Source organism: Oryzias latipes, chromosome 12, assembly GCF_002234675.1.
Source record: "Oryzias latipes chromosome 12, ASM223467v1".
Taxonomy (NCBI): domain Eukaryota; kingdom Metazoa; phylum Chordata; class Actinopteri; order Beloniformes; family Adrianichthyidae; genus Oryzias; species Oryzias latipes.
This window is the reverse complement of record NC_019870.2, coordinates 25,502,964-25,529,576: the sequence shown is the minus strand read 5'-3', so window position 1 is coordinate 25,529,576 and position 26,613 is coordinate 25,502,964. Positions and strand designations below refer to the sequence as shown.

The 26,613-nt window shown below is 43.7% G+C and overlaps 1 protein-coding gene and 2 long non-coding RNA genes across 3 annotated transcripts; 2 read left to right on the top strand and 1 right to left on the bottom strand.

Moving 5' to 3' along the window:
- Positions 1–1,951: 1,951 nt before the first annotated feature.
- mamdc2 (MAM domain containing 2) lies at positions 1,952–21,316 on the bottom strand. The gene is made up of 15 exons (XM_011482053.3): positions 20,877–21,316; positions 20,647–20,757; positions 16,610–16,899; positions 13,496–13,580; positions 13,272–13,409; positions 12,648–12,925; positions 11,383–11,476; positions 11,172–11,312; positions 10,948–11,067; positions 10,714–10,856; positions 9,314–9,410; positions 9,074–9,232; positions 8,259–8,512; positions 2,580–2,664; positions 1,952–2,506 (listed from the first exon to the last, which is right to left on the bottom strand). Exons 1-15 carry the CDS (start codon positions 20,905–20,907, stop codon positions 2,460–2,462), a joined length of 2,073 nt encoding a protein of 690 aa, XP_011480355.1. The 5' UTR covers positions 20,908–21,316; the 3' UTR covers positions 1,952–2,459.
- Positions 3,888–6,438, top strand: LOC110016114. Its single transcript, XR_002874304.1, has 2 exons — positions 3,888–3,937; positions 5,788–6,438. It is a non-coding gene; the product is annotated as an uncharacterized LOC110016114 (long non-coding RNA).
- On the top strand, positions 8,406–10,529 carry LOC105355305. Its single transcript, XR_002291388.1, has 3 exons — positions 8,406–8,504; positions 8,752–8,845; positions 9,043–10,529. It is a non-coding gene; the product is annotated as an uncharacterized LOC105355305 (long non-coding RNA).
- Positions 21,317–26,613: the final 5,297 nt, after the last annotated feature.

Here is a 26,613-nt window from a genome sequence, read left to right as displayed (position 1 = left end):
ATGGTGGCAAAGTCTATTATATTAACTAGTCTACGGACATTATCATCCGAGTGTCTGCCTTTGATGAATCCAGTCTGGTCGAAGTGAATTATGTGAGGAGTGATTTTTTCTATTCTCTGTGCTAGTGCTTTGCAGATAATTTTTACATCTGCATTGATTAAAGAAATGGGGCGATAGCTTGAAGGACTAGTGGGATCTTTGTCTGGTTTTAGAAGAAGAATTATGTTGGCTGAGTTCATGTTAGGTGGCATTGATTGGCTCTCATTAATAGATGTGACAGTTTTATAAAATGTTGGTGCCAGTTGTTCCCAGAATTCTTTATAAAACTCAGCAGGAAAGCCATCAGGCCCTGGTGCTTTACCATTGGGCATAAGTAACAGAGCTTCATGAAGTTCAGACGGCGAGAGCGGAGAATCTAAGTTTGTGATTTGATCCTCATTTAGCCTGGGTAGGTTTACATTATTAAGAAATGAGTCAATACTTTGCTCTGACGGATTGATCTGCGGTGTGTACAGGTTTTTATAAAAGTTTTCAAATTCGTTATTAATTTTGACCGGGTCATGGGGCCATCATTTTCTGAAAATGTCATGCATGACCATCGATGATGAGAACTAAACTGAGTGAGACGTCACCCTTAGAAAATGCTTTACTTCTGGCTCCAACCACGTAAAGTCGATTCAATCGCCGTTTTTTTGGAAAATGGACACGCCGTTTGAAGCTGGACAATATCGTTAAGCAACGATTGCTCTGAATTAATCTGAGTCAGTGTTTCTCTGGCAACCACTCCCACCAAACAGGAGTGAGCTTGTTAGAAGGCCACACCCCGACCACTTGAAAGGGGACAAGAGTCTTGGACGTTTTAAACGTTGGACCTGGCCAATCAGATGCAGTGAGGAGTATAACTTAAACTACAGAGAAAAATTAAAGCAGCGGGTGGCGTTGTAAGGGCCGCGGGCGCTACCCGCCCTCGCCACCACCTCCTGACCTTCCCTCACTGGCTTAGTGCCTTCTAAACGCCCCTCACTCTCCCTTTCTGCCCTTGCCACCCTGTGCAGAGTTGCCTGTGACAAATTCATGAAAAATGTTGGCTTTTCTGACGTTTTTTTATCCCCATAGCAACCATTCTTTGTGTCTGTCATCCGGGGTTGACAGACGGGTCCATAGCATCATTTTGACAAGATTTGGATTTCAAAGGCAGCTGAGGTTTTTAGTTAGCCACACCTGCATTCTTAAAACAATCATATCGAATGTTACTTCATTCAGCCTGAGCCAATCAAATAGTTGTCCACAATATTCTGGTAAAAATTGTGAGAGCAGGAGGGGAACGCCACTTTTTCAAACTTGCCGTGCTAACGCCGTTCAAAATCTACAACTTCCACTATTTCCCCCAAGCAGCTTCCCAATGATGCTCGAGGCGATACTTTGAATTTCCTAGGAGGAGTTTGAATTTGTACCTAAAGGTTGTTGTTTTTTAAGGGAAATGCAAGATGGTGGCCTGTTCTTGAGGTCAAAGGTCAACAAAACTTCGATTCTGTTTGATGACTTAAGCTGGTGGCATGTCTGTGAATTTTCACAAAGATCTCGTAAGGAATTTTTTTCCCCATCGTGCAAAAATGCCACAAAATAGCCACATAGCCGTAGGTCTCTGACCATCCCATAATAGTTTTCAAAAGGTGTTGGAAAATTTTGGTGAGTTTTTGAGTATGTGGTTAAGGTGAAATTTGCACTTAAAGGTGCAGTAAGAAAGAAGATGTTCAAAAACAATCTGGTCCTTGCTTTCCAGGACGGATGCAGGGAAAAAAAGGAATCAGAGCAAGAACGGTTATTCTGACAGATGAGAGGTCATTCAGTCCAGTCCTCAAGTAGGACCAAATCCAGAAAAACTGCCTGTATCTGAGGAACAAAGTCTGATAGAAAGTTTGCCCCAGAAAAAAGAAAAAAAGCCCAAATTCAGTTGTTTTGATGGACTGAATTAGTTTATTGTTAAAGAAAACATAGAAGTCATGAGAGAAGGAAGGAGTCTTCCTCTTTAGCTGTTTAAAAACGGTCGTGCAGAAAAAGGACAAACGTGAAATTACAGTAATTTGGTTCGTGGTGTGTATGGAACCCCCCCCCCCCCCCCCCCCAAAAAAAAAGGCGGTGCTGTGAATGGAGAGGACGACTGCTGTTTCCACTGATGGATTCGAGTCCAGCTCAGGTGTGTCTTCAGGATCCTCCTGATCAGTTTTTCTCTGGGAGCCCATCCCCCCACCCCCACCCCCCATGTCGACCTCAGCCTCCCAAAGCATCGGCTGCCTCAGAACCAGAGTCATGTAGAAGAACTTTATTGGAGCGTGAATCTAATGCAAATGGATGTGAGGAGAGCTGCTGAAGAGGAAAGCTCCCTCAGGAGGCAACAACACCAAGTTGTTCTGTCCAACCGTGGGAATGGGGGGGTGGGGGGGATGCACATCCTCCTCCTAATGGAGCTCATTGGAGATCACTGTGCTGGCCTTCACCTGCTTGTCTGCAGAGAGAACAGAAGTGTCAGGGTCATGTGCCACGCTTCCTTCAGAACGATCGGAAACAAGGTCGATGACCTGGACATGGCCCCCCCTGCAGGATGATGTCATCAATAGCAATGTCGCTCCTCACAGAAGACCCCCGGGTCGCCTCAAATATAATCTGGTGCAGACAGAAAACCCGAGTTAGTTCAGAAAAGGTCAGGAGGTGAACAGAAGCTGAAAGGAAAATCAGTCCGATTCAGTCAAACTTGATGATGATGTGAGGAAGATTCAGACCTTCTTCAGCGCTTTAAACTTCATGCTCTCAGATGTTTCAACCATTTAGCATGTTCTCCTTTGGCTTTTACAATTTTTGAAAGATTAAGCTGAAAGATTTTCTTGCTTGTTAAAAGGGAAGCTTTGGTGCAATTTTAATTAGGAAGATCTACCTCACTTCCAGGTGAGCTGAGTTCCTACGTCACTCACGCTACACGCCACTCAGCAATTAAGCCTTCACCCTTAACCAATTTCCTTCTTTCCACAGCCAATCACTATATCTACATTCTAGACAGTTTTTGCCAGCCCTCCACCCCGTTCTCCACCTGCACCAACACAATTTCCTGGACTGGCTTTAACCACCATATGCGATCAAATCCCACCACGATGAAGACATCATCTGCCACGAGCCTAACCGCCAACAGATTATCTATGTCATGCACATTTTTGTATGACAAATACATTTATTTGCATTCCCGAGATCTGTCCTTATTGGAATTCCTTAGACCTAAACATTTCAGCAAAAATGATAATTCAGACTTCAATAAAACATCAGATGCAGAGTTGGTCCTTTCTACAATTTTCTACAATTCTTCAAAATCATTTAGACTAAAATAAATAAATGTAAAAAAATTATTTCGACTAGTTAACTGTCTAAAATCATCTATAATCTTTTCCACTACAGCAATTTTAAGCTTTTTCTCTAATATGTCCAATGTTTTTTTTATATAAAAAAATGAGAAATCACGTTTGAATGTATTAAACTGTTTTGGTATTATTCTAACCTTATCTAGTAACAATTTGAAACAAGGAAAATAACAATACTTGGGGCATTATTTAACATTTAGCCCTTAACTTAGCAGCTTTGCTGTCTTTTAAAATAAGTCATTCATTCTGCTTTTTTCTCGTCAAGTCCTCAGTTCCTTAATCAAATATTTAAAATGGCCTTGACCAGAGATCACTTAAACATATTTGACAAGGTGGTTCTGATGTAGTAAGGTTCATTTGTGTTTGCTGGTTACATAACTTTATGTAGCAGGATGATGCAGCACAGCTGCAGGCAATTCCCCTGACTACCTGGGAGCAGTTTAAAAATGGTTTGGCCCATCACTTGAGCACTTGGTGTCTGGTGCTCAAACCCTGCCCGTTTCCTGGTGGCTAACCCTCGGTGCTTCCAGGTAAGTGTGGTGGTGGTGCAGTGACGTGCAGTCAGGAGAGGCAGGTGAGGCTGTGCCTCACCTGTCATTATGGGAAGAAAAGAGAAAAATAAATTCAATTATTATTATATTTAAGTTCAGTAATTTGTGCTTTGCAGTCATTTTCCATTTAAATGTATAATTTTTGGGTGTTTTTTCTTTTCAAAATCGCTGAATTTCCGCATTTGCCGTTCAGATACTAAGAAGTGACGTGCGATGAGGCACCAGCCCGCTGAGCCTCACCTTGGATTGCGCAATACCTATGCAGTCAGTCGGTACTGCTGTCTCTCTGTATGTCGGTTCAATCACTTGTACTATATGAGCTGAGTTTACATAATTTAACAGACGTATATGATGTACAGTGTTTGTTTTTATAAATAACTGTGAGGGACGTGTTTCTTGTGCTGAACGCTAAACGCCGGCAAAAAAGCAACTGGGTGAGGCCAGAAGTCCCCGTGCCTCAAGTTAGGGGGCGCCGATGAGCCCTGAGATTATGACGCTAAAAATAATAGAAGAAGTGATAGCAAGCGGCAAGTCATTTTCTTCAGAAGGAGCGGCATATGGGCTTTATTTACAAGTAAAGGTAAGATGATAATAAGGTTTGTGCTTTTTTCTATGCTGCAGTTTGTATATGAAAAAACATGTTGAAATGATATTTTAAACAAAACACGTTAACTGTTGTCAATTAAATGGTGAATAAGTTACTCAGTATGGTTCATATGTTTGTAAATCTGATTGATGACGTCAGTGCCTCACCAGCCATTAACCTCACCGCACGTCACTGTGGTGGTGGTGGTGGTGGTGGTGGTGGTGGTCGTCGTCGTCGTCGTCGTCGTCGCCGCTTTAAGGCCCGTACACACCGGGACGAATATTCGCCAGGCGTTATTCGCCAGCGTTTTTCGCCACGTTTTTTGTGTTCACACCCAGGCGATTTTCGCTGACGATGAGTGGAGTGAACATGCAATTTCATTCCCTGACATTAGATGGCGCTTAATGTAAAACAGAAATACTCCTGTACACAAGGTGGCGCTGCGCAACTTTACGCTTCTTAAAGTCGCTTTTCACTCAGAAGAAGAGAGCAAGTATTTACACGCTTGTTAGAATCAAACAAAGAAAACATGAATATTTCAAGCACCAGTAGCTCCAACTGGTGCTTGGTTCGGGTATATTTTAGAATGTCCGTCATTATTGCTTCGCGGCTGTGTAGACGCTACTTGGCGTCTATCTTCTTCGCTGGTATGTGTGCTCAGCAAGGCAGTTTTGTGTTTGAGCGCCCCCAAGTTGTGTTTTACTGTAACTTCAGAAGCTCCAGACACGTGAGCAAAAGCGCCATTCTCATTGGTCGAGTAGATTTCGACGCGACGCGTCGAAAAAAAAAAAACGAACCCGAGGCGTTTTTTTTTTTTTTTTTGACGCTTTAACGCGTGGCGTTTTTTCGCGTCGGTGTGCACACTCTCGTTGGTGCCCTTTGTTTAGTCACGAGGCGTTAAACGTCGGCGAAAATCGCCGGCGAAATTCGTCCCGGTGTGAACAGGCCTTTAGAGTGTGCTAAACAAATTGTTCTTTAGCTAAAAAAAGAATACAGCTCTGGCATCCGGAGCTCCCCTCTACGCCCCAGTGAGCTTAAGGTGTGGATGAGCTTCTCTCCTCACTGCTCAGGTTATCAGATTGTTTGGTCTGAGCCTCTGCCTGTTTACATTTTATTAATTGTGTTTTAACCAATTTTTGTTTGTATTCAGGGGCAGCAGAGGCATACTGCTGCTTTTGTTTGGCTTTCCTGATTTTTTTTTTTTTTTTTTTTTTTTTTTTTTTTTTTTTTTTAAATCGCACAGCAGTTGCACCTTGCTCCAACCAGTGGCTGCTAGCTCTAGGCCTCAGTGCTCCAGCTCCTGCCAGTGGGTTTCAGGCCGCCCTCCGAGCCCCGACCTTCATGTTACTGGCCTTTGCGGCAGCCAACGGGAGCGGCATCAAGCCCTCATTTTCTCCATGGTCATTGGACTGAGAACCTGCTGAGAGGGGTTGCGCCCTTCCCAAGGGCTGCTGTGTTGCGGTGGTTTTTATCCTGTATTTACTGTGAGTGTTTGTGTGACGGTGGGCATTGAGTTTTTTTGTTGTTGTTGTGGCTTCTGTCAAACAATATTGCCGACCCTTGTTTTTATATTTCTTTTCTCAGGGCCGAGTGCAGGGACGGAGCGTGTTGGGCGACAACAGTGGAGGCTCAATTTGGGCGTGTTCAAATTTAGTTTATATGTTTTTTGTTGTTTTCCACGTATGTGCATGCCACAGAGTGGGGTGTTTTTTGTTTTCTTTGGTTGCCAATCTCCTCCACATGGGTCGGCCCAGCGCTCCGTTGGTAAGCCTCGGCCCTCAAAGGGTCTCCTTCCCTTTTTCCCTCCCCAGTGTGATTGAGTCGTTGTTTATAACACATTTTGTAAATAAAATTGCTTTTAGCTGGTACCACGTCTTGACATGTTAAACAGTAATCTGCGCGCCTGTGTTGCAGCGCTTGGGTTCCCTGGACCCTGTACTCGGGGTGGCGTTGTTGCTTTTTTTTTTTTCTTTTATCTCCCACGACCACTTGGTCGGTTTCAGAGCAGAGCTGGAGCAGCAATTCTTCCAACAGTATTTAGCACTCCAGGTCACTGAACTGCTGCTGGAATACAGGGGAGGAAATAAGTATTTGATCCTTTACTGATTTTGTTGTTTTGCTCACTTAAAAAGAAATTAACAGTCTGTCATCCTAATGGTAGATTCATTTGAATAGTGAGAGAAAATCAAGAAATCCACGTCATAAAGTCTTTAAAGTTATTTGCAATTCATTGGGGGAAATGAGTATTTGGTCCTCAAGTAACCATTAAAAGTTCTGGTTCACAAAGTTCAGTTAGTCTCCTGATCAACCTGTCACTTGAATTGAAAAAACTTAATCACCTGTCCACAGAATCAGTCCATTCGTCAGACTCCAAACTCTCAAACATGGAAAGACTAAAGAGCTTTCAGTGGATTTAACCCTTGTTATCTTAGATGACCCCCACCCTTGCACTGACGTGTTCTCCCTGCCATGATAAAGCTGGAAAGATTTCATGTAATCCATGGACACCAGTGAAGATCACAAATCATTGAAGAAAAAAGGTTCAGAGCACTGTCTAGTGGGTCCAGATGACCCAACTCCCAATGTTAAAGTGCCTAGGATAGCACAAGGGTTATGGGAGAAGATTGTAGACCTGCACAAGACCGTAATGAACTCTGAAACCATCAGCAAGAAGCTGGAGGTTAAAGGGACAACGGTCTGTGCAACATGACCATCAATTCATCTTTAGGTCTGGGGATCCAAACCAGATCTCCCTTGGTGGTGTTTCCATGATCACGACAACAGTGAGAAATCGGCCTAAAATAACATGGCAGGAGTTGGTTGAGGTCAAAGCAGCTGGAACCACAGTCACCAAGAACACCATTTGAAATACTTTACAATCATAACAATTTTTTTAGAGCTTTCAAAGAAACGCATTTGAAGTTTAGCAATGAACAGCTTCACGATTGGAGAGATTAGAAGGTGCTGTGGTCAGATGTGACCAAATCTGAGCTCTTTAGCATCAACTCAACCTGTCATGTTTGGAGGAAGAGAAATGCTGCCAATGTCCCCAAGAACACCATCCTGTCAAGCATGGAGGTGGAAACATTGTGATTTGGTACAGGGCTACTTCACTGTGTGGATGGGCGGAGCCAGGTACCGTCAAATCCTGAATGAGAACCTCCTTCCCTCCACCAGGTAGCTTAAAATGGAGTGGTGGATGGTTCTTCCAACAAGATCATGACCCAAAACAATCAGCCAAGGCCACCAAGGCATGGCTGAAGAAGCATATCAAGGTCAATGAGGTTTAGCCATTCTCTGGACCTCAATCCTATAGAAAACCTCTGGAGGGAGCTGAAGCTCAGTTTTTATAAATTGAAACTTTTTAAAGTCACTTTCTTGGTTTTCTTTGGGATTTTCTATCTCTTACTGTTCAAATGAACATTCCATTCTAGGATGACAGTCAGTTTCTCTTTAGGTTTTCCTCTGTAATTAAAGTTATAATATTGAAGCATGCAGCTCTACGGGTCTGTGCTCATAACTTTCTCCTGATTCTGGAAAAGCTTTTCACCAGCTGCGTCTGAACCCTAAATAGCTATTGTTTTTTTTATTTAGTCTGACCTCCGTCCTCTGGTCTCCTTATGAAAGCCTAGATGGAGCAGAAACCCGAAAAGAGTCTTGTCTGAAGGTCACAAACTTTTCTGTTCTACAGCTGATCAAGCAGGGCTGCCTTGCCTGGTGGGGTCTGTCCCACTGGTACTGCACTTGACCCCTCAGCCAGGCGACGCTCTGCTCCCCACTCTGTTGCCATAGCAACGCCTCCTGGCCTTCTCCGTTGAGGAGGACTCTGAGTTCACCCGTGCCGGAGCCGTACATGTGGTAGAAGAACTGCAGACACTGAGGGCCCCGCCCCCCCCGGACCGACCGGGACAGCAGCCGTGCACTCTGTCCGGGCAGCATGGGCGATGCCTCCATGTGCAGGTAGTATCCTGTGAGAGATGGGAGGAGCTATCTGCAAATGGGCCTTTATGGTTGAATGTGAGGAGCACAGGTGCATCTGATTTATCAGAATATCAGTTAGTCCACTCAAAGAGCCAATCTGGTTTGATCTACTATTAAAAGAGAACTAGATCTCCTGCATCAGTGCATCATGACCTGGAGGCTCTGCTGAGATGTTCGTGAAGCCCTGGTTCCTCTAATAGAGACATTCAGCTCTTCTGTGCCCTAGTGTCTCCTTCACACCAAACTCCACAGATCTTCAGTCCTCATGACCACGCTCTTGAAGATCCAGATGATGGTTAACCAAGCAGGAACTTCTGCAGGTGAGTTAGTGTAACTCCACCTGACTTTTTTTTTTTTTACTGTAGTCTGTTCTCTCTGAGGTTCTTCCTTTTAATCTTGAATTCACTTGGTATATTAATTGAAATTTAAAACATTTTAATTTTGAAGTTGATCTATTGTCTGATTTGAATCAACTTTTTGCTGATATTCTGCTGAAATGGATGCACCTGTGCTGCAGGTGAGCTGCAGATGCAGGATGGATTCCTCACCCAAGCCACTGGTGTGGTCCGCTCTGGGCCCAGTGTAGGAGGTGGGGGTGGGTCCTCTTCTCCTCTGCCAGTCAGCAGCATCTTTCTCCTTCTCCTGGGAATAACCACACAGTCCTGCTTCGAAGTCGCAGTTTCCTGGAGGGGGCGGCGACGACAAACCTGAGGGGGGGAAATGAAAACCAACTCAAAAAAACATCAAAAAGGTGTTCCTCAGGGCGCTCACAGGAGAGGAGCTGTCACCTGCCGTCAGCTCGCAGTCTCCCAGACTCATGCTGATGTCGTCCAGAGCCACAGAGCCGCAGTCCCAGAAGCTCCTGCAGGTGCTGACGAAAGCCACCTGAACAACAGAGTGAGACCATCAGCTGCAGAGCAGGTCTGCCCCACTACACCACAGCATCTAACCTCTAGTGCTTAAAATCACAGTCCTATGCACACACATTCACACACTGATGGCGGCTCTGCTGCCACACAAGGCGCCAGCCTGGAACCACCAGGAGAAATGTGAGGTTCAGTGTTTTGCCCGAGGACACTTCAACATATGGGAGGACAAAAAGGGAACCAAGCCTGCAATCTTCCAATCAGAGGTCAACCGCTCAAAAACCATTCTGGTTGACTGCAAGCAGCTTCAGTGTCCATGGGAGCTAAATGAGATCAAGGTTTGAGAGGAAAACTACGGTGGCCCTGAAGTGCAAATCACACCAACAAATCACCTCAAAGCCAAAACACGATAAAGATCATGACGTCAAATAAAAAAGCAAAACAAGTAATAAAAAATAACATTACATTTTAGATTTCAAAACCAAATTCCAGAAACCAAAACACAACAAAAAAAAGAAAGAAAAAGAAATGACATAAAAATGAAAAGTTTCAGAAATATTTCGACCACCAATTGTTCCCGTCAGATTTCTGGATGGATTCGATTCCAAGGCTGTGATTCCCATCAGAGTCATCAAGTTAATTTATTGTATTGTCATATTTGATGATAATAATCCCGACCGCTGCAGTGTGAAGAGCAACCTCACCCACTCTCTGAGTGTATGGCACCAAAGCGTCATAGCGACAGACAGACAGGCTGTGCAGACGGTCATCAGCACAGCCCGGAAGATCATTGGCTGCCCCCCCCCTTGAGACCATCTCAAAATCATGCTGCCAAAAAAGAAGGACAGACCCCACCCACCTTATCCATCACCTGTTAAACCTGTAAAACAAGTGCACTGCACGTTAATCCTTTTTTAGATATTTTATCTCCTACAGTGAGTCTTTGTATTTTATTGCCCAGTGCATTGTTGCTGGTAGACCACCTGGAATCAAAATAAAGTCTTTGAATCTTGAATTAAGAAAGAGAGTTTAATTAGAGCCAAGGAGGAACTGCTAGACACTTGTAGCTCACAATAAACCCACAGTTATGATGTGTGTTAATAAAATGTCCTAAATCAAGGTTGGATTTCTGAAAGACTTTTTGGCTTCCTGCCATGTTTCTGGGAACAGAAAAAGAAAAGCCAGACTTTGATGTTTTTGCTCCGATGTTATGAATTCCAACTGAAATTCCCATTTGTTACCATTTTGGCACATCCTATCCCCGTGCCCCTTGTAACTTAGTTGATCTTTGTTCAGATGAGACTCCATCAGCCCTCACTCGCCTTGGCAGACTTTGAGGTCTGGAAGCTGACGTCTGCTGCGATCCAGATCCCTCTGGACTTCTCCCCCTGAGTCCAGATCTGTTCCTGGACCCCGCTGTGCTGCTGCAGATAAACAGCTAAAGCCTGGTCCGTCTGGTTGAAGCCTGCAGAGGACAAAGACATTCACGATCAACCGACTCTGTGGATCCCACCAAGCAATAAACACAAAGATCAAGATCCAGGGCCGTGCCTCACCTCTCAGCGAAAAGAAGAATCTGAGGCAGTACTTCATGTTCCCAGCCAGAGTTGGACCCAGTACTCGGCTCACGTATGTGGAGCGCGGGCCAAACCGGGAATGGGCCAGCAGGAACGACCCTGGAGGAAGAGGGCGGCTTTTATATGGGTGAAAACCTCTTCCCCCTTTGCTGCACGTGAACGTCTCGTCTGTGTGTTTCCACCAGCTCCCAGCAGACTCATACCTGCCCCCGTGGTGTGGTCTCCATTCCTGAAGACGTTGGGCTTCACGGACACCACCTTCCACGATGACCCTGACTCTTGTGTGTAGCGGCAGAGACCCGACTCAAAGTCACAGTTGCCGATGGAAGGGTCAAAGGTCGGCTCTGCAGAGGAAACAGTAGCAGGATGAGGAGAAAAGCATAGAGGAGACGGTGTGAAGATTCGGATGCTCACCTGTGTCTGAGCTGCAAAACTCTGGAGAGAAGGAGATGTCATCAAGCGCAATGTGCCCCCCAGTCTGACTGTTGAAGCCCACTTCAAAGACGACCTTAAGGTTCAGACACATGCAGAAACCCCAGTACATCCTAAAGTGATCTTTGTTCAAAAAATAGACCTGCTTGATTTTTAGTGAAACTGGAACCTTTTATTTAAATCAGTTGTTTGTTATAGTGAATTGTATGCTAAGTTGGGTAGTAAAGAGGGAGAGACTGACCTATACTGATTAGCAAGGCAGCGAGACCAAGACGGGAAGGACATGCAGCAGTTCAGGGTGACTGACAGGTGTCAGTGGTGTAATGGAGATGGAGAGAATACTTTGAAGAGTTGATGAAGAGAAGTAGAGAACAAAGAATAGAAGAGGTAACCGTTGTGGAGCATGAGTAACAAAGATTAGTAAATAAGGACAGATGTTGAATCACTCACATAGGATATATTTTTATGAGGGAAAAAGCATGTAAAATGCACATTTTTACCCTTGTGCTATCTTAGATGACCCCACCCTTACATTGACGTGTTCTCCCTACCATGACAAAGGTGGATAAAGGTGGAAAGATTTCATGTAATCCATGGACACCAGTGAAGATCACAAAACATTGAAGAAAAAAGGTTCAGCGCACTGTCTAGTGGGTCTAGATGACCCAACTCCCAATGTTAAAGTGCCTAGGATAGCACAAGGGTTACAGATCTTAAACAAATTTTGAGCAACACACACTTATTTTAAGAATTATTTCTAATAACCAGAGCAACATACTGTACCTAAATCTGTGTTTGCAACGAGTTTTCAGGATTTAGTTTGGTTTTCAAAGTGCGGGACATCAGAACTTATTTTAACAAATAATACCAAAAAAAATCCTGTTAGTTACATTCGCAGGATTTTTTACGTAAAGTCCCACTTCTGTCATTTTTTGATCTCTGGTAAAAGCATTCCCAGGGATCTTTTAATCATGAAAACGTCCTTTTTAGCCAAAATCAAATCAAAAATGCCAAAAGGACATGCTAAGAAAAACAAAAACGCAAGTTTCATGAAGTGGGCATTTCAACCAAGGGAAACATCTCTATGTTTTTAAACTTTTTTCCAAAAGGAAATTTTTTTCAGAACAGATCCAACATCAAATGAGGGCTTGAAGGTTTTCTCCTTAACTCGGTGATGCTGAAAGTTCTAGCAGTGTGGCACCAAAACTGCTTCTTTTGTTGACTAAACTCAACTCCATGGTCCTCACCTGCACCGAGTACGGAGCCTTGAGGTCCACCTGCACGGGGATCCATTCTCCAAGAGCCTCACCCCACTCTTCCTGGTCCTCTGATCCCGCCCTCCACAGCTCCTGGTACTGACCCAGACGGTCCCGGGTGTAAACAGAGAACAGGTTCCCTCCCCCCTCGTTACGCTGGTACTGAAAGGTCAAACACCCGGACATTGGCACTGTCGTCATGGGAGACGCAAGTTTGGCCACCTCAACGAAGGTCCTGGCGTGGCCAGAGTCCACGTACATGAAGTGACCTGGGAAGGAGCAGAACTCCATTGGTCTCGGTTCTGGTGGTAGCAGAGCCGACATCTCCAGAACATCACTTTTTTACTTGATCCCCTGAGATCGACAGGACTTTTTAACGTGAAGGAAATGTTTTAAGAAAACACAATGGGGTTGTGAGTGAAGCACATGTTGTCAAACACAGAGAACTCAGTTTCCTGCTTAGGTCAAAGGTTAACCTGGACAGGAAATAGCTTTTCAGTGACCATAATTCATGATGAAGATGCTGCTCATCCCCCCTTAGAGGATTAGAGTGGGGAGGTGCAAAGAAGCTATTCAGAATTGATTCAGGAACACCTGTGCAGGAGCGTCCCTCACCTGTCTTGTTGTGGTAGGTGTGGTCATAGGGCATGTTGTTGTGCAGCAGCTGGATCTTGCCTCCCCCCACGTACCAGTTCACGTTTGCGTTCCACTGGTTCTTGTAGCCACACAGGTGGGGCTGCTCAAAATCACAGTCTGGGGAGACACAGAGTGCAGCCTGTCAGCATGCATGTGTAGCGTCTGGGGAGGGGGCCAGTAAAGATACCAGAGAGGTCACTGACCCAGGCAGTATCCGGGGCTGATGTGGATCTCAAAAATGGCCAGGCTGCTTCCAGCTCTGAGCTCAGGTCTGCCCTCCATGACGAGCTGAGCACAGAAACACAAAGCCACTCTGTTTATTTGAAGAGGGGCCGACTTGGGGGGGGGGCGCTCAAAGAGCCAGTTCCGCCCCTCCATGTAGCATAAACACACACTCCACGACTCCCAGTGTTTGGAGGCTGATGCCAACGCTTCATGCTGGCCCGATGGATTTAAGGCCGTCCTGCTTCAGCTGCATCCCTCACATCTGTTCATCCCAGTTTACAGAAGGGCTGGGATGTTTAAACAAACCAGTAAGAAACCTTCCACACACTTCCACCTTTGAACAGAATCATAGCTTTTTTTCTTCTTTTCCATTTCATTATTAAGACGATCTTCTGTCCATTCAGTCCATGTGATGCTCTAACTGGAACATCAGTAATTCTGTTCTGGAGGCAAACGTTGGACAGCGCCACTGTAATTTCCTCCAACAAAAAGCTCTCTACAGGCTGGAAGCATCCATCCAGACTGCTGTCCCTCCCTCCCCCCTGGCAATAAGTCAGAGCACTTTGATGCCTTCTCAGCACTTGAAACTGTGACCTATCCTGAATCCACCCTTTTTATTGGAGAGCACGCTTTTTTTCTTAAAGGTGGAAAATGATCAACCTCCTAAAGTTCACTGGGTCCAGAAATTTTACAATAGATATTTAGAAAGAAAATCTAAGAGAGATTAAGCCAAATTATGCTTTTGCAAAGAGCCGACAGTCCATCTAAAACAGTCTAATGAAGTATGGGTAAATTGAGGGTCATCAAAAAGAGCTAAAGAAAAAATAACTATTTTTTAAAATATTTCCATCAGCCAGGAAGTGTGTCACTTCATTGACGTGAAACATCCTCTAATACATGAGTGCGCACATGTGTGTTCAACTAAAAAGAGTTGTGTGCTGCTTGCAGATCTGGAGATTTTCTTCCTCCTAAACTTCAGAAGGGACAGAGCGTTCAGCGTCAGACTCCTAACTGTGGATGCAGCAGCCAAAGGGCCTCATTTTTTCTCCACTAGCCCAACACACGGAAGGTTTCTGTTGTCGGCACACCCTGCCCTGCTATGCCGTTAACATGACAACTACAAACACAAACAGGTGCAGTTCAACAAGCTATTGAAGGAAAATTGACAGACAAACTTTTTATCGTGTAGTAAACGTCCATACTCATCTAAATGTATTAATGCAATTCAAAATAATTGTCTGATTCCCTTTAAAATTTGCTTTTCATAATAACTATGTATTTAAGTACACAAATGTGTAAATTTGTAATTACAATTTTATAACACTTGATTTTATTCAAGAAACAGTAAAATTTATATCTACATTCACCTGCCACTTTATTACGAACACACTGCTAGTACCGGGTTGGACCCCCTTTTACCTTCAGAACTGCCTTAATCATTGGTGGCAGAGATTCAGCAAGGTACTGCAAACCTTCTTCAGAGAGTTTGGTCCATGCTGACATGACAGCATCACGCAGTTGCTGCAGATTTGTCGGCTGCACGTCCATGATTCTAATCTCCTGTTCCACCACATCCCATAGGTGATCTAGATCTGGTGACTGGAGGCCATTTGAGTCCAGAGAACTCATTCTCATGTTCAAGAAACCAGTCTGGAATAATTCCAGCCTTATGATATGGCGCCTTATCCTGCTGGAAGTAGCCATCAGAAGATGGTACGCTGTGGTCATAAAGGGATGGACATGGTCAGCAACAATATTCAGGTAGGCTGTGGCGTGGAACCATGCTCAAAGGGGCCCAAAGTGTTCCAAGAAAATATCCCCAACACCATGACACTACCACCACCAGCCTGAACTGTTGATACAAGGCAAGATGGATCCATAGTTAATGTTGTTGATGCCAAATTCTGGCCCTACCATCCGAATGTGGCAGCAGAAATGGAGACTCATCAGACCAGACAAAGTTTTTATAATCTTCTATTGTCCAGTTTTGTTGAGTCTGTGTGAATTGTAGTCTCAGATTCCTGTTCTTAGTTGACAGGAGTTGCACCCGGTGTGGTCCTCTGCTGCTGAAGCCCATCTGCCTCAAGGTTGGATGTGTTGTGTGTTCAGAGGTGCTCTTCTGCTTGGTTGTAACCAGTGGTTTGGAGTTTCTGTTGTCTTTCTATCAGCTGGAACCAGTCTGGACATTCTCCTCTGACCTCTGGCATCAAAAAGGCATTTCCACCCACAGAACTGCCACTCACTAGATATTTTCTCTTTTTCTTATCATTCTCTGTAAACTCTAGCGATGGTTGTGGGTGAAAATCTCAGTAGAACAGCAGTTTCTGAAATACTCAGAGCAGGCCGTCTGGCTCCAACAACCATGCCACATTCAAAGTCACCGCAATCTACTTTCTTCTCCATTCTGATGCTCAATTTGGACTGCAGCAGATTGTCTTGACCATGTCTACATGCCTATTGAGTTGCTGCAATGTGATTGGCTGAATATAACTTTGCATTAACGAGCAGATGGACAGGTGTGCCTAATAAAGGGGCCAGTGACTTCACCCCCCACCACCACCCTCATCTAGTTTGGTTTACTTTCACACATGGCACTCTCAGACAGAACCAAAGAGTGATTGGGACCCACAATCCCACAGTTCCCTCTGTCACTCATTTGCGGGCACTGTGGTCCAACAATGAAAACGAAAGCAGGAAGAAGAAAAAAAACCGAGAGTCCTCCTAGTCCTTATGTATGGATAAGCACCCACCGCTCCTCACCCAGCAGACATTTTCATATTTTTTCACAATTCCTGCTTCTTCAGATTCATGCTGTGAATGTGTGGCAGTAAAACTGGATCAGACCAGGTTTGGTAAGACCAGGTAAAATCATGGTTGGAGTTAGCATCATAGTGTTTCTAGTGTTTTTACAATCTTTGATTTTTACCTTAGATTAAGCGTAGCCAATGTTAACCCCCCGATGGTATAATATGAACAAACAAAGCTGCTGTTAGCCAAGATTGAAACCTCTGCAGCTCCTCAGACACTTTCCTTCCTCTTCTTCTATGCTGGTTTACTTGTTATCACAGATGATATCTTCTCAGTCATTTTACCCTGTAAGGCTCCGTAGTGTGCGGCAGATCCACACTGGAGATGACCCAGCTTTCGGAGGGGGTCTGGCTGCTCCACAGCGGCTTGTCCAAGCCGTCTCCCGCAGAGCGACGCAGGACCTCCAGGCTCCCCGACTCTGTGATCTGGTAGACAAGCCTCAGGCAGCTCCATTCCTCCTGCTCAAGAACCGGACTGATCATGGTTCCCATGATCTCTGTCGTTGGTTCTGCACCCTGACCTGAGCCAAGGTCCAGGCTAGCGCTCGATTCTGCCTCCACTGCAACGAAATGTCCTAAAAAGATCGAGACATGCGAAAAAGAAACTGTTCACCACAATGCAAAAAAACCCCAAAAACAATCAACACTTTACATCGAAACAGAATGTATCTGGTAACACATCTAAGAATTACTGAAGCTCCACCTACTACATACAGAGCACTTTAGTTTAGTAAAAAAATGCATGCATATATGTATGGATTCATATATAAAGGGTTCACACAGCACATTTCAGGTTAGAGACAATTATAAAATATAAGCACATCTGAATGAAAATGGCACTTAGGGACACCACAGGGGCGTAATTAGAACTAAGAACCACTATAATCTGTGAGCCGTGACCTGACACACGTGACCTGACAGAGCTTTTGTTTACAGAAAACATAATCAGAGCTCACTTCTCTCGCCAAGATTTCATATGAAAGCAGAATTTTTTTATGACAATGAAAAAAAGGGATCAAAACCTGCATCTCTCATCTAGCCATGAATGTCCCAGTGAAGCATGGAGGTGGTGGTTGTAACCCTCAGAAATGAGTAGTCTGTTTAAGTGTACTACAAGTATGTAAAAGAAAAAAGAAAACAAAAAAGAAGAAAAAAAACTTTAAATGTACTATTTTTTGCTTAGAGGAATGTTGGGGAGGTAAGACCTGGAACCCAATCATTTAGCAATCTGAGAGAGGCCAAGTTCAGGAGCAGGTCTGAGGAGGACTTCCAGGCCCTGAGGCCTCTTCATCAGACTGGAGTTTGTTTTTTTAACAATAGGGATTTTTTGCTAAAGCCAGCTCAGTTGGCTCAGGAAGTTTATAAGTTCAAAAAAGTCCTTCGTATCTCTTTGGGAAAAGTGTAAAAAAAAAAGTAAAAGTCTTCAGGGCAGAACAAAACACCAACATGATAAAATAGTAAATCCAATCTTATTAGGTTCCTTTTTTCATATTGAAGAGGCACTTTGGATGTTGTGCATTCCTTCATGGACTCTTTCCCGTTCTTTATTATACGTTTCTGTGGAAAGCCCTGCGGCACAAATGCTGTGACCTCATATGACCCACAAATTCTCACTCTCCAGACTTACATTTGTTTTATTAAAAATGTCTTCCTTTAAATAACAAACATTATTCCTGCTTTGTGTGTGAAAATAAATATTTGATGCTTAAATTCATGACACCGTCTTCATGAAATGAGTCACCTGACCTTCCGTCTTTAGGAGGAAATGTTCTGAAACATGACTTCACTTCACTTCTCTTGCTTGCTCATAATGAGGCACCTCTAACACAGCAGGACACAGCGCTGAAGAACATCACACTTCACCTTCAAACACACCAGAGTGGATTCTGACTGGTTTGACTAAAGAAAATGTGGACTGGACCAGCCAATTGGTTAAGTGGTGAAGTGTAAGTCCTGGAATTCAGAGATTGTGGGTTTGATTCCATGGTCAAACCAAAAACCCTAAAAGTGGAACTCAAATCCAATTGAGCCCTCAAGAAGCCCTCAATGCAGGCCTCAGGGCCCACCAACCTGGATGTTTTCCAGTTTACCTGCGTGAACACACCTGTCTTAGCTCATCACCGACCTCTGCAGAGGCTGGGTGGTAACCGTCATTATAGAGCAGGGGTTCTCAAAGTTTATGTACCAAATTAGGAACTCGATATTAGACTGGGGACCAATTTTGGTGAAAAAAATGGATAAACAGAAAAAGTTGTTTATAAAAACTTTTTTTTTTAACTTTAATGAGCAAGTGTCATGTATACAGTTAACCAGAACCTCCAGATGTTTTCGAAGATGTTTCTGCCCAGATCTTCTACTCTTCTAGTAGTTGTATCATTAGACAGACTTCATTCTTCAAACTTTTTCAAAAAATCTCAGCTACTTTCATCCATTCTTTTTACAAACTCTCCGTCACTTGAGAGCATGCCACACCGGGAATTTCCAAAGCCAAAACGTAGCTAGCTTCTGTCACAGCTTCCCTGGATTTAGCCATTTTTGTAAACACTCTCTGTTGTGCAGCACAGCCTCGTTGTAGTTGTTGAAGCTTATTGTTACGCTCCTCGCCTGTAAATTTGTCATAGTTTTTATGATTTGTAACATAAGGATGATTTATTTTGAATTCTTTGAGCATTGCATTTACCTGCTTGCAAATAAGGCACAGGACTTTATCCAGCCCATGAGGTACGACATGGGCTGAAAGTGCTATTCTCCTCGCCAACAGAATGTTTTTCCTCAAAGGAACCTGCTTTGGCTCTCTTGTATTGAGGGTCACAAAAAATCTCCCCGTGGGCTGCCATTGGCCCCGGGCCACACTTTGAGAACCCCTGTTATAGAGCAGAGAAGCATAAATAGCATCCAGGATGGTGAAACCTGAGGACTGGAGATCAGAAACAATGAAATGAACCACCAAAGTGGCTGCAGGTCAGTGTCCCCCATTGGGGGGGGGTCCAAATTACTGACTATATGACAACTGGAGTGAGTGACTCCTCCTCCCTCATGTTCCAAACAGGAAGTAGCCGCTGGCTCCATGAAGCCAAAATCCTATAGACTTCTACTGAGAAATAAACAGCTGTTACACAGTCATTCTGTCTGTCAGAAAAACCATTGTTGGTCGGATAGCTTTTTTTTATTTAACATTTTCTTGCTAATCTTGTTTTTGTTTCCATTATTTTGTTTCTGTACCGCATGTTAGTCAAGCTATAAACTGACCAGCCGGATGCCTCAATAAAAGCAGGTGGTCCAGGTCCAACATTCGAAGCATTTGAATCTCCCGAGCCTGCTTTCATCGAAAGGGGCGTGGTCTTCTAACAAGCTCACTCATGATTGGTGAGACTGGTTGCCGTAGAAATGTGGAGTCAGACTGAATGCAGAGAACAAATGTCGCCACACTCAGCCGTGTGTGACAAAGGTGCCATTAAACCACCTTTTCTGTCATGTTTCAAAGAAAAGCGCCTGGCTCAACAACACTGTCAAACACATATAGGGAACCTGCAGACGTTTCTCTTTTCAACAGAACATCAGGCCTCCAGGCCATCATGACATTAGATGTTAACTTAGTACACTGTACTTTGATTGTAAAAACCTTTTAGTTTAAACTGAATCCACACCTTTGGTGGGCTAATAATCTAAAAACCTCACAAGTCTGGTTATGATCCGATTTACTTCTGTTTTTTCTTTAGTCAGGATCAAAATATTTGGACTTTCTCTGGAAATGTGAGCCGGTGTTGACATGTTCAACCCGTTGGTGGGTGCATTAGCCACTCACCATATGAAAGTACGTTAAGCAACAGTTTAGACTTCAGGACAGGTCAGAAATAAATATAGGAGAAACATCGAACGTCGACATGAACTTTAACCTCTCTGAGTTAACAAGATCCTGCTGGTCTGCTGAGCGACCTGGAGGTCCCTGTCTGGACTGTAGACACAGCTCAGCTGTTTCCAACAGCAGCAAATGAATCAGAATGTGTTCAGTGCAAATGATCAGACTTCCATCCATCTGCTGGCTTTGATCACACTGCAGAATTAGGTTGTGACACCAGTGTAGCATGAGCACTCATTCATGCAGTAGTATCTCTGAGGGAAATGCCTAAATGTGTTTTTCCACCAGATCCAGATGTGCAGTGATGCTGGAATCAACACAGAGCAGATGCATCTCCTTCCAACCCCCACAACCTGCAGCAAGCATTTCAATGAGGGAACCCGACGCAAACCTGCATGCCCACAACTGACACACTTTAGGAATCATCTGGAAAATAAGAGGCACTTCTCTGTCTCTGAAGTACCATCTTTGTGCAGGGTCCAGCTCATGAAGTCCGGTTCTGACGTGTATCCGCAGGTGCTGGACTCAAAGTTGCATGAGCCTGGCAGAAGCTGGCTTTGGGCTCCGGCGGCGCCTGTGAGGGATGGAAAAGTGACCAAGAGAGGAGGGACACGAGGAAGGGGTAATGGCAAGAATGAATCATCATCACTGTCATTTCCAAAATGCAGAGCAAATGAACTTCAATGAACTCACCAGCAAAAGTTAAAAGACAGATGAGAAGCATTGCAGCTTTCTGCGAAGAACCTGCAGGAACCAAAGAGTTTGCATCCGCAGAGAGGAAAGAAGTTTCAGGGAAAGTTTGTTTTCAAAGACTGAGCGTCTCTGTGGCACCCTGAAGCCTGCAGGGGGAGGAGTAGAAGGAGGAGAAGGCTGGGAGGAGGAGGAGAAAAGCGAAGAGCCGGGAATATGGACAGAAATGAAATAGAAGAGGCTCGTGTGACGCAGCTTCACAGCATGAAACCATCCGCCAGAGGGGCTGCAGTGAGGACACGCACCCCGAGGCCTTCCCCCCTGTCCACAAGGGAGAAGGCAGGATGGGTGGGGGGCTCCAGAAACTGCTTCTAACTTCAGTCATCTGCTGCTCATCTGGAGAGAAAATGTCAAACACTTTATAAACAAAAAGAAATAGACATTTCTCCCCCCTTACCATTTTGAACAGCCCCTTTCCATCCACTTACCCACCCAGGAGTGTGTCTGGACTGGGGCGCACACACCCATAAAGTCTCAAAGAGACTCTTTGGAAAAAGACCTTGCTCTAGTTTCAGGTTGAGGAAGAGAAGAAGCACTGATTCAGGGTCAGTTTGTCATTACTACTCACAGCACTTCAAAAATGTATCTGACATCCTCAGCGTCAGGTCTAAATGGTAAAGGTATAACTTCCATCAGCAATCTGCTAAAACATATTTACTGCATGAATTCCACCTTAAGCAGGCCCCGCCTCCATCCTCCTCGTGCAGCTGGCTCCACTTTGACATATGGAACTTTATTCAGCATCATTCAGCATTTATCAGATAACAAATGCCGATGGATGTCAGATGCTAAAAGAATAAAAACTTAAATCCTTCTGCCTCCTCAGATAAAGGTTAGAGCTGTGTTTGGAAACCAGGTTCTGCTGCGCCTTCAACGTGTAAGTTCCTGAATGAGAGACCTCCACGGTGGACCCCCAGCAGCCCAGCGGCTGCAGAAGACAAGCACAGCATTTTTGACATGGAAACTGTTCTGTATTCTCAGAGGAAAAAGTCTGATCCACTTTTGTGCTCCATCTGTCTGTGTCCAGGTTTGACAGCTTCCTGTCCCTTTATCGCCCTCTCCTGTTTGTCTCTGTCATTGCGGTCATTTCTGATGTTCCAGCTAGTGTCGCTTTTCCTCCACAGGTGTGCAGGACCACTGCTGCACCTGCAACCCATCTCCATTCAGTCTGGCTGTGTTAACTCTTGTGCTATCCTAGGCACTTTACCGTTGGGAGTTGGGTCATCTAGACCCACTAGACAGTGCTCTGAACCTTTTTTCTTCAATGATTTGTGAACCTCACTGGTGTCCATGGATTACATGAAATCTTTTCACCTTTATCCACCTTGTCATGGTGTCATGTAAGGGTGGGGTCATAGGATAGCACAAGGGTTAATCAGGTTTTGCCACTCTTTACCTGCCAGTTTGTCAGCTAAGTCTGTTCATCTGTTACTATCACTGTCATAACAGAAATAAACTATTGTGTTTTGCTTCAATAAAAATGGAAAAAGGAAAATCAAATTATTATTATAAAACTAGTTTTGTTTTCTTTCTTTAAACAAAGGCACACGTGAGCTCCTTTCAAAATAAAACACTTGATGCCAAGTAGAATTATCCTTCGGTAGCAAACTTGCTCCAATGAATAAATGCAAAATAAAGTCAAAAATGACCTTTTTTATTGTTATACTTGAAGTTGATAATCATCATTATCCAAACATCCCTGGATGTTTGGATATTGATGATTATCCATGTCTTGGGAACATTTTTCCTCCTTTCGCTTCCAGCAGCAGGGGTTTCTCACAGATGTTGGCAGCCCCTATGTTGTTACTAGGATGAGTTCATGGTTGTTCTCTAACTCCTGCAGTAGGTGCCTCTGACCTGTTTGAGGCTTAGACTGGGTATTCCAGACCTGCATTCCTTGGTTCAACAGTGAGCATAAGAACCAGCAACACTGTTTAGGAATCCTCTCCTGTCCCTGCAGCTTTCTCATTTGAGAATATTGCCACAAAAGTGTGGAAGTCCTAGATTGTGTGACTGAATTAAATTTTTCACATGTGTTGGTCTGAATGCATAGGTACGCGTTTGTGAACGTTAGTTGTATTACGTCCATGTTTACTTGTTTGTATGAGAACATTATTGGAGCCAACAGGTATGTTTGTAACATTTTAGTGTGTGGACAGGCTCCGCCCCTTTTAGATTTGTTACACATTCATACCTGAAAGTAAAGATTATAAACTTAGCAATTTGTTGCTTTATGATGCTTTATGATTGAACCCCCCCCCCTTTCTATAATCACCCTCCTATCTCCCCCTCCCCAACTCCTCTTTCTCTTCATCCCTCCTCTTCTTTTCTGTCCCGTCTAACAAGAAAAAGTTACAAATATGATTAATATAAATAAAGTTTAGTCTAAATCACAAGAGGGGTTTATTCAAATATACACCTTGTGTGTCCGAAGATTCATGTTGTAACGGTAAAATATGTTCAACTCAAAAGGCCTTCAGCTCCCTTCTCTGCTCCGCTGTTGGACATTTCTGACTATTTATTTATTCAAATAGTGATGGATTAGGAACCAGTAAAAACCCGCCGTCTGAGCTCCCACTTCTCACTGAGTTCTCACTCACAAAAACTGAAATGAGCGGGCCAAAGTCTCTGCTCTGCTCTATTCTGATGCAGACAAATAGATCCATTAACGTATTTGTTTTCCTCGACTGAACTAGTATTCGACTCAGAACTGTAGGGTTAGATGGCTCTGATATTGCTCACTATTTTTGTTGTACCAGTAGCTTGGGTTTGAGAGGGACTGTAAGCTAGTGGGAGAGCGTGAAAACAGAGGGAAAGTGGGGGCGGGGTTGCTCTGCACCAACAGTCCTGTTCACAACTCAGAGATGAATTTCTGACAAACTCCTAATCTCTGCAGTAACCATGTCCTAGAAAACTTCACAGTTTTTCCGATTTGGGCTAAAAACTGCATCATCATCATTAAAAACGACTGTGAACGCTTTTACAACAGATCAAAATGTGATCAGAGTGGGTCTTTGACTTACTTTTTCCAAATCTGCATTTATGATATTGGTCAAACACTTGACTTGGTCATTACAGAAAACAGGAGAAATGTGAGACTAGCGTTGTTGTAGAGCTGGTTGTCGTGAAGTTTTGGCCGTCGAAAAGATAAAACTCTCTGTTCTGAATAACTACTAATGAAAATATATCTTATTTTTGATGGATGTTCTCTTGAACCCAGATTAAATCCAGATTAAAGAGTGAGTCTGGACACAATAGAACATTTAAGACGAATGATGTTCACACTCTAACTCGCCTACAGTCTTTGGTTTCATTCATCTGTTCTCTATCTGTTTGGCTTTGTCCGGTCTCTTTATCACAAATGCTGACAGACTCATGGAGCAACTGTTGTGTCTAAGGGCTACAAAAATACACAAGGACCCCTCGAGCTGCCTAACCAGGTGCCTGATGTAAACCCATGTAAAACCACTGGCAATAGGACATTTATCACACATAGAGTAAAAAAGGAATTAATCTGTCAGGTCCTAAGGAGAGGAATAAATATCTGCTGTCAGATGCAGACTCCAGGCAAATAAATGTGCTTTGACTCACATCAACTGTTGCATTTCCGCATTATGCCTCACAAATGATGATGTAACACTAATGTGCACTAATTCCGGTGTTGGCTTCAGCCAAAGCTAACTACAGGCCGTGCTCCACGGTCATTATACAAGCATGCACAAATTATTGATGTGGTCTCTGCAAGTGAAGCTGCAGCGACCTAAACCCAGAGAAGGAGCTCCGGCTGTGCAGCAAGAACAGAGCACCCCCATCCCATTCACGGGTTATCTCTTTCTCCACAGCATTTTGATTCTGGTGTTGTCTCAAAGTTCACTGTCTGAGAAACGCGCATTTGTGTGGGAACAAAGACGTCTGAGATGGTGGTAACAGATTGGACGCCATGGTTACTACTCAACACCCTCGCCACCCTGCATTCCTCCCCGTTGTCACGGTAACGGGACCTACTTCAGAAATGGATGGTGCATGGGACGGATGAGAATGCTTCAGAGAAAAGGGGTTTGGCATGATAGTCTAAATGTTTGTTGTTAGTGTTTGTAAGTATCTAATTTGTTTGTCACGGAAACCTGTGATGGATACCTGTAACAGTTTGTTTTCAAATAAGAGCAAAAGAAAAAGACTGTAAAAGTGTTTAGAAAAATCAGCCACTGAATGTCAGGTAAGTATTGATAATCAGGATACTTCTAAAAAATAAACACAAATTTAACCTTGTAACCACAAAGAAAAACTCACAAAGTCTGGCTCCTTCCTCTGATTTGATGGCACTTCTTTAAAACATAAAAACAATTTAACTCCACCCATCATATGTCACCATGGTAACACCTAAATGATAAAAAAAAAAAAGAATCGGTAGAGCAGGTCTGTCCTAAAGTCATCCTGATCTTTGCAGTGTGGCTGAATTACGTCTTACTTAATAAAGTTGTTTCTCCTTTGGGATCTCATGGGAGGTTTCTGGAAAAGACATCCCTAAAGATCCTTAAACAGTAAAGCTGTCTGTCTCAAGACAAATGTGGACCCCAGAATTATGTCGTAGTGATAATTACCTCTGGTTACATTAGAAACGTCAAAAGTAGCAATGATGTAGAAACTCAAAGGACAGTACAACTCGTAACATTAGCCCTTAGCACCAAAGAAATCAAATCAATGCTATGTGTAAATATTTTGTCCATGCACTCAAGGACAATTAGAAAACATTGAGGCTAGAAGAGAAACTTTGTGAAAACTTACTGACGGATGCTTTATTTCCTTACCCACACCAAAGCTGTCATTATGAGCTCTGATTTCATTTAGTGTGTGGTTAGAATGATGTGTGGGGTAGTATAAACCCATCCATCCATCCATCCATCCATCCATCCATTTTTCAAATCTGCTTAATCCCTTCTGGGGTTCTGGGGTCACTGTTGGGCTGGGATTGGCCCAGATCCTTCTATGATTGACCTTGATTTAGGTCACCAAAAGAGGACTTCAGGGTTTGAAAGGGTACTGAGTGAAAAACAGTGCAGAGGAAACTCTGAGACCCTTAGAGCCAGACTCGGTTTAATTGTGCTATAACCTTCATTTGTATGAGACAAGTTTTAGAAATGTTTTTAGTCACAGATCTTGTTTTACATTTTTCAGTATAAGCTAATTATACTTGATTATACTATTCTTTAAGACCCACGCTGGTGAAAATAGTATTTTTGGGGGGTTAACATGTTCTTGTGGCACTTCTCTGATAATTGAGAATATATAAAAAAAGAAATTAAGCTCAAAATGTCATTTCTGAGTATTTCCTCATTCAAATTGTTGTGAATCAGGAGCAGATGAAAAAAATGCCTTTTTAAAAAAGATCGTATTTCTGACGTAGAAAATACTCTGGGCGGGTGACAAGCTGCCAGCTCCGCATCCACTTGTAGACGACTAGATCCATAGACGTCTTTGTTTTCCTTATCCGAGCTGCCATCTGGCTCAAAACTGTATGGCTGGATAGCTCAGACATTGCTCGCCAATTTTGTTGCACCGCTAACGTTAGGTTGAGGGTGTGAGGGGCTGTGAAATAGCAGGAGGGAGTGTAAACAGAGTGCTCTCAGCAATAAGGGAGGGAAGTGGGGGTGGGATTGCTCAGAGCCAACAGTCCCACCCA